The following is a 10,020-nucleotide window of genomic DNA, read 5'->3' on the forward strand; positions in this document are numbered from 1 at the left end:
AAGTAATTTCCAAACTGTGTGCCACATGATCACACAGGAACGCAAGAAAAGAGAAAACAGACTCAAAGCCCCTGTGAGCCAAAGTAGCCATTCACAGCCGAGGCAGCCCACTGTTACACTGGATGACACAGTGCTCTGACCTTGGCTTCTTCCATTGAGCCCATGCTCAAGATGGGCAATTCTGCCCGGTCCCTGCATACACACCACCAGAGAAATTTCTTAATTACCTGCATTCAGAGAAGGTTCCCTGTTCTGCCTCTGCCTCCGTCCAATCAGGGATAGGAGGGAATATCCCAAACAGTGACTCATGAAGAAGCACATCAGGTGAGGTTTATGAGAAACAATTAATTCTTACTCCTCCTGAACCCCTGCACTTGTGTGACGCATTATAGCTCAGTGGGAGTGTAAATTCTATGCCTGCAGGTTCCATGCTCAGTTCCTCTCCCTCTCTCTCTCTCATTAAATTTTCTGTTTTACATTTTAGAATATTCATTTAAACAACCTTAAAATATCAATGACTTCACTTCTTCACTTTCATTTTGTATAACATAAATCCCTGCATATTTTACACAAACTAAACCATTCCGTTTATGTTTATGTTCAGTTTAAACTAAACCATTCAGTAGGGACGCGGGTGGCGCTGTGGGTTAAGCCACAGAACCTAGGGCTTGCCGATCAGAAGGTCAGTGGTTTGAATCCCCGTGATGGGGTGAGCTCCCGTTGCTCGGTCCCAGCTTCTGCCAACCTAGCAGTTCAAGGAGACAGAAGAGCAATGTCCAGCCACTTTTGATTGATGGGGTCTGTGTGGAGAGGGTAACAACGTTCAGATTTTTGGGCATTGAATTACAAGAGGATCTGTCCTGGAGTGTCAACACAAGGGGGCTTGTGAAGAAGGCGCAGCAGAGACTGTACTTTTTAAGAATCCTAAGAAAAAACCATCTTCCGCAGAAACTGCTGCTTGCCTTCTATCACTGTGCCATTGAGAGCGTGCTCACTTATGGCTTATGTGTGTGGTACGGAAGCTGTACTGGAAGGATGGTGTTGTGCAGAGTTGTTAAGGCAGCAGAGAGCATTGTTGGCTGCCCACTCTCCACCTTAGAGCAGATTTATGCCACAAGGTGCCATAGGAAGGCACTGGACATAGTAAAAGATCCATCGCATCCTGGTCACTGTCTCTTCGAGCTCCTGCCATCGGGACAGAGATACAGGACGATGATGACAAGAACGAGCCGTCTCAAGAACAGCTTCTTCTCCAGAGCGATCTCGGCCCTGAATGGGAAACCTGGACTTTGAAAGTCATCTAATCTTCCTTGCTGTATTATATTATATTGTTTTAATTAGTGTTTTTATAGTTGTTCTGATTTTGAGTGGAGTGCCCTACCTGGGTGAATGGAGCAGCCAAGTAATTTCGTTGTCCCTGAGAGGGGGCAATGACAATAAAGATATTATTATTATTATTATTATTATTATTATTATTATTAAAAGCATGTTCAAGTGCAAGTAGATAAATAGGTACCGCTCCAGTGGGAAGGTAAACAGAGTTTCTGTGCACTGCTCTGGTTCACCAGAAGTGGCTTAATCATGCTGGCCACATGACCCAGAAGCTGTCTGCGGACAAATGTCGGCTCCCTTGGCCAATAAAGCGAGATGAGTGCTGCAACCCCAAAGTCAGCATGTGGACTATGTCTCTATAAAAGCTGTTTTTTGTTGTGTGGCATTTCCTCCCTCGTTCCGTAATCCCCTCCTCTGTGTCTTGTTAATGCTCTTTTAGTCATTACATGTGGTGTTTGTGCGTGTGCCTTAATTAAACAGGAGTACAGATAATCCAAAAGGGACTGTGGTCTAAACCACTGAGCCTAGGGCTTGCCGATCAGGTCGGCGGTTCGAATCCTCGCAATGGGGTGAGCTCTCGATGTTCGGTCCCAGCTCCTGCCCACCTAGCAGGTCAGGGGAACCTTTACCTTTACCGATAATCCACTGGATGGGGTGTTAGATGCACTTCCTGACAATCTCAACATGACTGTCAATATATTTATAGTGCATAATCCTGCCCCTCAACAGGATTCTCTGGGCAGCTAACAATAGAACACATAATAAAAAATATCTTTCAAAGTAAGCAGAAATCTCAGAAGCCCAAAGGAGATGCTGTATCAAATTTCTACTAGTTGGGAGTGGGGTTTAAGTTAGGACTGCCATACGTCCAGATTTTCCTGGATATTACTGGGATTTGAAAGGTGGAATTGACATCTGGGGGGGAGGGGGGTGTTCTGAAATGTGGCGTCTTTTCCTGGATCTTAGGCAAGTCAAGTTTGTTTGTGTTTTTGTAAATGCTCAACAACTTTCGGGTTTGCCTAAGAAAAGCTCAACAATTCTGAGTCCTTCTAAAAAACGCTCAACAACTTTCAGGGTGTCCTGCTTTTTACTTTTTGAAATATGGCAACCCTAGTTTAAGTGCCCTGCACAGTTCCTTGTCTATCCTAAAAGACCTGCACAACCAGAATAAATTATGCAAAAACTGCAAAATAAAGTATTCAAAATAAGAGAAAACATGCAAATTTGCTTAGTATGCATAATTTATACATGTTGCAGAATCCAGCTTCTCGTTATACACTTCAGAATTCCCAATTGTTTTCTGATTAGATCTTTTAAATATGCATTTTACATTTTAGCACATTTAATAAAGCAAGTTGCCATAAGGAGTCCACACATTTTGCCTAGTCTGGGTGGCAAATCTTAAAATTTGTGGTTGCAAGTATCCTGCCCCTCACCCAAAGAACAGTGCCTGCTCCCAGATTGTGGGCTGCATCTCCAAAACGCTCCCCGGCAACCTTGCGCCAGTCACTGCCTTGCAGCCTAACCTACCTCACAGGGCTGCTGCGGCAATGAAATGAGGAGGGGAAGCACCATGTACACCTCCGTGAGCTCATTGGAGGAAAAGGAGGGATATATAAATGCAATAAATAAGGATAAAGTGGTTGTGTTTAGCCAGATTGTGCCCTCTGTGTTCACTAACTTCTCGCCTCCACTCCAGGACATTTCCAAGTACAGTGGTACCTCAGGTTAAGAACTTAATTCGTTCTGGAGGTCCATTCTTAACATGAAACTGTTCTTAACCTGAAGCAACACTTTAGCTAATGGGGCCTCCTGCTGCCGCTGCGCCGCCAGAGCACGATTTCTCTTCTCATCCTGAAGCAAAGTTATTAACCCGAGGTACTATTTCTGGGTTAGCGGAGTCTGTAACCTGAAGCGTATGTAACCCGAGGTACCACTGTAAATCTTTTAGACCTGTTCAACTGACAAAACTGCAAGATGAAATGCTCTGAGTTAAGAATGCACTTTTTAGATAATATATTTATTAAATGTGGTGGAGATACTTTAGTGATAAACAAACATCTGCAGCAGTTACAGGAACAGGGATTTCAACTTTTAAGATTACATTTGGGATTCCTGATCTGAGAACATATACCTTGGTTTTATGCTATCTCCCTGTGGAAGAATTAGCCACTATGAGCAAGCCACAGTGGACCTTCTGGGTTCCAAAAGCAATCAACAAAGGTTATTTCAGAATCCTTGCAAAAGGAACAAGGTCGAAATGGGCAGCAAAATAACACTATGTGGACCCTCAGAAGGCAGCAGAAAGGGGACAGATGACAGAAGGGATCCTTTTTACTCAAACCACAACACACACGTGAGTAAACCACACTTGTTTCCAGGAACAGCTAAAAACCTCAAAGCTCAGTTGGGAATTTCTGCTTCGTCATGCAGACTTTCAAGCCCTATAGAAAACAGTGGGTTGAGATTCATCCTAGCCTGCTGGGTCCTGCGCAACATTCATACACTGGACTCCCATGTTTGCAAAGACACCCACATGTGTAAATACCAATGTGATATAGGTGTCACACATGCCATGTCTGCAGACCCACATGAACACATGAAGTCCGTGTCTGATTCTGATAACTTGATGCTGCTGAAACACCAATGGGCAACAGCTCCAGTCACTCCTACAAACTCTACCCAGTCCAAGCTAACTTTGAAAGAATGGCTTCCATGGAGGTCGTTAACGAGAAGACAAATCCAAATATAAAACAGGGGAAATGCTGGGACTTGAACCAATATTACATACAACAGAGCTGAAAAACAAAGCCCATCTCTTCACCTAGGCACAGAACAGCCCACCCGGTTTCTCATGTGAAGGGAATCTTTCGCCACCAACTGAAATGTTGCTACGTTATTAATCTGTAGGCTCTTCCAACACTACAAGGCGGGTGTCATGGGTACAGTCGTCCAGCCGTATATGGCTGCTCTCCGCCACCCACTCAGGTACACAGGTTATAGCTAAGACTTGCTGGAGTGGCCTGGCTCTTTTGTGGTGTCCGCTTTGGGGGCCTTCAGCACACTCAGTTTCTTGGGTAGTTTAGCGCTGGCCTTCATCACCACTTCATGCTCAATCTTCTTACGGATGCCCACCTCCAGGTTCTGCAGAGAAAGAAGTTTATATGACAACTAAGCAGCTATGCACCTGAAATGTCCCAATGTTATGGTGTGCCATTGAAGTTTGCTTATGGGGTGGTGGGTATAAGGTATTTCTGTTTTTTTAGCGGGTGGTGCTGTGGTCTAAACCACTGAGCCTCTTGGGCTTGCTGATCGGAAGGTCAGCAGTTCGATTCCCCATGACGGGGTGAGGTCCCATTGCTCGGTCCCAGCTCCTGCCAACCTAGCAGTTCGAAAGCACGTCAAAGTGCAAGTAGATAAATCGGTACCACTCCGGAGGGAAGGTAAACAGCATTTCCGTGCACTGCTCTGGCTTCGCCAGAAGCGGCTTAGTCATGCTGGCCACATGACCCAGAAAAACTGTCTGCGGACAAACGTTGGCTCCCTCGGCCAGTAAAGCGAGATGAGCACCGCAACCCCAAAGTTGTTCGTGACTGGACTTACGGTAACTGTCAGGGGTCCTTTACCTTTTTATACTACCCTTGATCAGATATGACCCCAGGCTGGTTTACAATAAAAGCAAACAATACAATCCACATGAAACATCGATCAAAAACATCCTAATGAAAAGAACAGTAAGGTGAGTTCTAACATACGTAGAAGGCCTAGGAGAATAAAAAAATGTTTTTGGCTGGAGTCTAAAACATAACGCTCTCCCCATGGTCACCACCAACCTCACTCATGACAGAAAGTATTGGTAGATGCGGGTCAGTGTGGGAATGGGCATTCCTTTAGATACCCATGAGAGCCAAGGGCCTTAAAAGTCAGTGCTTGTGCCTTCACTTAGGCTCAGAAACAAACAAACAACAACAACAACAACAACAACAACAACAATAATAATAATAATAATAATAATAATAATAATAATTTACTATTTATACCCCGCCCATCTGGCTGAGTTTCCCCAACCACTCTGGGCGGCTCCCAATCGAGTATTAAAAACAATACAGCATTAAATATCCTGGAGAACAGGCGAAGTCCCGGCAGACTGGAGGAGAGCAAATGTTGTCCCTATTTTCAAAAAGGGGAAAAGAGAGGACCCAAATAATTACCGCCTAGTCAGTCTGACATCAATACCAGGGAAGATTCTGGAGCAGATCATTAAGCAAACAGTCTGTGAGCACCTAGAAAGGAATGCTATGATCACCAATAGTCAGCATGGATTTCTGAAAAATAAGTCATGTCAGACTAACCTGATTTTGTTTTTTGACAGAATTACAAGCCTGGTAGATGAAGGGAACACAGTGGATGTAGCCTACCATGATTTCAGCAAGGCATTTGACAAGTTGCCCCATGATATTCTTGTAAAGAAGCTGGTAAAATGCGGTCTTGACTATGCTACCACTCAGTGGATTTGTAACTGGCTGACTGACCGAACCCAAAGTGTGCTCATCAATGGTTCCTCTTCATCCTGGAGAAGAGTGACTAGTGGGGTGCCACAGGGTTCTGTCTTGGGCCCGGTCTTATTCAACATCTTTATCAACAACTTGGATGATGGACTCAAGGGCATCCTAATCAAATTTGCAGATGACACCAAACTGGGAGGGGTGGCTAACACCCCAGAGGACAGGATCACACTTCAAAACGACCTTGACAGATTAGAGAACTGGGCCAAAACAAACAAGGTAAATTTTAACAGGGAGAAATGTAAAGTATTGCACTTGGGCAAAAAAAATGAGAGGCACAAATACAAGATGGGTGACACCTGGCTTGAGAGCAGTACATGTGAAAAGGATCTAGGAGTCTTGGTTGACCACAAACTTGACATGAGCCAACAGTGTGACGCGGCAGCTAAAAAAGCCAATGCAATTCTGGGCTGCATCAATAGGAGTATAGCATCTAGATCAAGGGAAGTAATAGTGCCACTGTATTCTGCTCTGGTCAGATCTCACCTGGAGTACTGTGTCCAGTTCTGGGCACCACAGTTCAAGAAGGACACTGACAAACTGGAACGTGTCCAGAGGAGGGCAACCAAAATGGTCAAAGGCCTGGAAACGATGCCTTATGAGGAACGGCTAAGGGAGCTGGGCATGTTTAGCCTGGAGAAGAGGAGGTTAAGGGGTGATATGATAGCCATGTTCAAATATATAAAAGGATGTCACATAGAGGAGGGAGAAAGGTTGTTTTCTGCTGCTCCAGAGAAGCGGACACAGAGCAATGGTTCCAAACTACAAGAAAGAGGATTCCATCTAAACATTAGGAAGAACTTTCTGACAGTAAGAGCTGTTCGACAGTGGAATTTGCTCCAAGGTGGAGTCTCCTTCTTTGGAGGTCTTTAAGCAGAGGCTTGACAACCATATGTCAGGAGTGCTCTGATGGTGTTTCCTGCTTGGCAGGGGGTTGGACTCGATGGCCCTTGTGGTCTCTTCCAACTCTATGATTCTATGAAATATTTAAAACTTCCCTAAACAGGGCTGCCTTCAGATGTCTTTTAAAAATAGGATAGTTGCTTATTTCCTTTACATGTGATGGGAGGGCGTTCCACAGGGCGGGTGCCACTACCGAGAAGGCCCTCTGTCTGAGAACCAGACAGAGAACCAGAGAAGTTTTTAAAATTCAGATGAGCCATCTTAGCTAAAAGCACAGCAGCTGAATCTGTATTAGTTATAAATTGTCTCCAGGGGCAACACCAAATGCAATGCATTGCAGGAGTCTAACCGAGAAGGTACTTGAGCATAGAGCATGGTGGCCAGGCTACCCCTGTCCAGAAGCAGCTACACATCATGTCTTAGGCTAAGCCAGTGGAAAAGTGCTCCGTGCCACTGAAGACAATTGATGATTGGTCCGTGGGTTGAAAACATGCGCCCACATAGCACAAGCCTCAGAAGGTGGTCTCTGCCGTTGCTGCTTCCAGAGTGTCAGTTTGGCACGGAGGAGCGTGGGAACATCTCACCTTTTTCAGTTTCTGCTGCTGGATGACCCGAGCCTTCTTGGGAGCAATTATGCGGCCTAGGAGAGGAACCCAACACAAAGGAAATAAATTTTCTTTCGCTTCCATGCTGCTACATCTCCTAGGCAGAAGCTGTGCAGGATATACAGATATGCAGAAAAGAATTTGCCTACCAAATATCATTGTTTCTTACTAGATAGGCAACCTTCTCTTGGGCTAGATTTGTATGTAACCCACTGTCACTACTCAAAATATTTAAAGTACATAATTTGTAAAATAATAATAATAATAATAATAATAATAATAATAATGCAGAAGCTGTTTCAGGAGAGTTACAAAGATCATGTACAGCTGCACTGGACAGTGTGTTTGTTGCTCTACTCTGGAGACTCGCCTGGAAATTGCCACAGGCGCAGAATGCTGCAGCCAGAGTGCTGTATGGAGAGTCTGGCCATCCACACATTACAGTACACCTATATTGAGAGAACTGCACTTACCACCAAGTAGCCACTGAGCTGAGCTCAGTGTTTTATTATTAACATATTGAGCCTTGAACAATTTGGGACCGAGGTGCCTAAACGATTCCTTTTCCCTTCATCAGTCTTGGTTTAAATATTCAGCGGAGGCCTTGTCAACAGAGCCATGGCATGCCAGTGTCACCTGATGGCAGGGTCTTCTCAGTGGTGGAGAATGCTCTCCTTGCTGTCATTTGTAGGGTGCTTCCAACATTTGTTAAAAACAACACCTCTTTATTGAGGCTTTCCCTGACTGTCAACTGTATTTCTTACATCTGCAGAAGTTGCTTTTTTAAATAATATGATTTTAATGTATCTTGCTATGTTGCAAACTGTGTTGGAATTTTTAAAAAAATAGCAAGGAGTTTAGAAATGTATTGAAATAATTACAGTGGTACCTCGGGTTAAGTACTTAATTCGTTCTGGAGGTCCGGTCTTAACCTGAAACTGTTCTTAACCTGAAGCACCACTTTAGCTAATGGGGCCTCCTGCTGCTGCCACACAGCTGGAGCATGATTTCTGTTCTCATCCTGAAGCAAAGTTCTTAACCCGAGGTAATATTTCTGGGTTAGCGGAGTCTGTAACCTGAAGCGTATGTAACCTGAAGCGTATGTAACCGGAGGTACCACTGTAAATCCCCACTCAGCCTTATTTGCCCATCCAATTTATTTCATTGCTCTACATGATCCCCTCTTTCTTTGCACACATCCTTTTACCATCACAACCTGTGCCGTGGAGAGGCAGCCCAAGGTCAGCGGCTGAGTTCTTATGGCTGTGAGAATTCGAACCTGGGTCCCCTCAAAGTCCAGCGCCCTTAACCGCTATGACTGCAAACCCACCATCCAGTCAAGCCAATATGGCTCCCCCCATCGCAAAGAATCAAGGGAACTGTAGTTCGCTAAAGTTTCTTTCCATTGTAGCCCTGAGAGGCAAACCACAGTACTCAGGATTCTTTGCGGGAAGCGACCTGCTTTTTACGCATGGCGCGCGCGTAAAATGGGAACATGGAGGGCGCTCTGGCACCGGCTTCGTGGATCACGAATAAAGAAATTAAGGGGAGGAAAAGAAACCTCCTAATTTGGTCTTAAGTCGCTTGGATTGCCTTGGGCAAGAGAAAGCGACTAAAATTTAAAAATAACTAATAATGATTATTCCTCATCGCGCGCTTGGAGAGGAGGGGGTTCTTTTTTCGCGCACCCGGAATGCTTCCGAGCGCGCACAAAAGTCTCCGGAACCGGAGGCAAAGTTGCGAGCAAAGCCGGCGCCCGGGCGGCCTCTGTGTCCGTCCCTCGGCCCTACCTCCTTTGCGAGGCCCGCGGGCCGCTGCCACCGCCGCCGCCGCCTTCGCTTTCTTCCCCGCGGAGGCCGCCTTGCGCGCCTGGAACTTGCGCTTCCCCTGAGCCATCGCTCTCGGCCGCCTTGCCTTGGGTGGTCGGCTCACTTCCGCGCGCCCTAGTGGACGGAGGGAGGGAGGACTCGAACCCGGAACTGCAGGCGCAGCTGCCGGGATGCGAAAGGGCACGAGCGGCGCGCGACCCGGAAAAGGCCGGCAGGGCGCACGCCTCCTCGTGCGCAGGCAGCGAGGGGAAGGCAGCTACGCAGGCTGCTCTTTTCATGAAACTAGGCCGGCTTTTTGGCAGGATCGTGGCTCAAGCCACAAACGATTATTATTATTATTATTATTATTATTATTATTATTATTATTATTATTATTATTTCATAAAGTGAAAATCCGGAGCTTTTTTTTTTCTTGTCACAAACCTGGCAAATCTTGATATCCTATGCTTGATCTGATCACATTGATAGTCTTTACTTGGACTTTGTTTTTAACCTGATACGGAAGGGGGGGCATGTCTTCTTCACCTTATTCTTCGCTACAATATATCAATTTATTTCCAATTGTCAATGTCAAAAATCTATAAAATTCATAGAAAATCTATAAAATTCATAGAAAATCCACGTGCCAATTTGCTCAATTTCTCTAGGACTCCATCACCCCTCCCCTGTCCTCCATAATCCCTCAAGCAAGGTGTCAAGACCCTAATCCTGTCAAATCACTCTGCCAAGCCTTTCCTCCAGGCAATGCCAGTACATGGACCATTGTCTTCTCATCAGGATGTGCTT

General features: G+C 45.4%; 1 protein-coding gene across 1 annotated transcript; it reads right to left on the minus strand.

The window, feature by feature from the left end:
- Positions 1 to 3,333: 3,333 nt before the first annotated feature.
- On the minus strand, positions 3,334 to 9,432 carry LOC310835219 (leydig cell tumor 10 kDa protein homolog). Its single transcript, XM_083720033.1, has 3 exons — positions 9,196 to 9,432; positions 7,385 to 7,440; positions 3,334 to 4,476 (listed from the first exon to the last, which is right to left on the minus strand). The coding sequence occupies exons 1-3, from the start codon at positions 9,299 to 9,301 to the stop codon at positions 4,336 to 4,338; spliced, it is 303 nt and encodes a 100-aa protein (XP_083576159.1). The 5' UTR covers positions 9,302 to 9,432; the 3' UTR covers positions 3,334 to 4,335.
- Between the last annotated feature and the right edge of the window lie 588 nt (positions 9,433 to 10,020).

The sequence above is a fragment of the Podarcis gaigeae genome (assembly GCF_964106915.1).
Source record: "Podarcis gaigeae genome assembly, chromosome: 17".
In the NCBI taxonomy this organism is placed as follows: Eukaryota; Metazoa; Chordata; class Lepidosauria; order Squamata; family Lacertidae; genus Podarcis; species Podarcis gaigeae.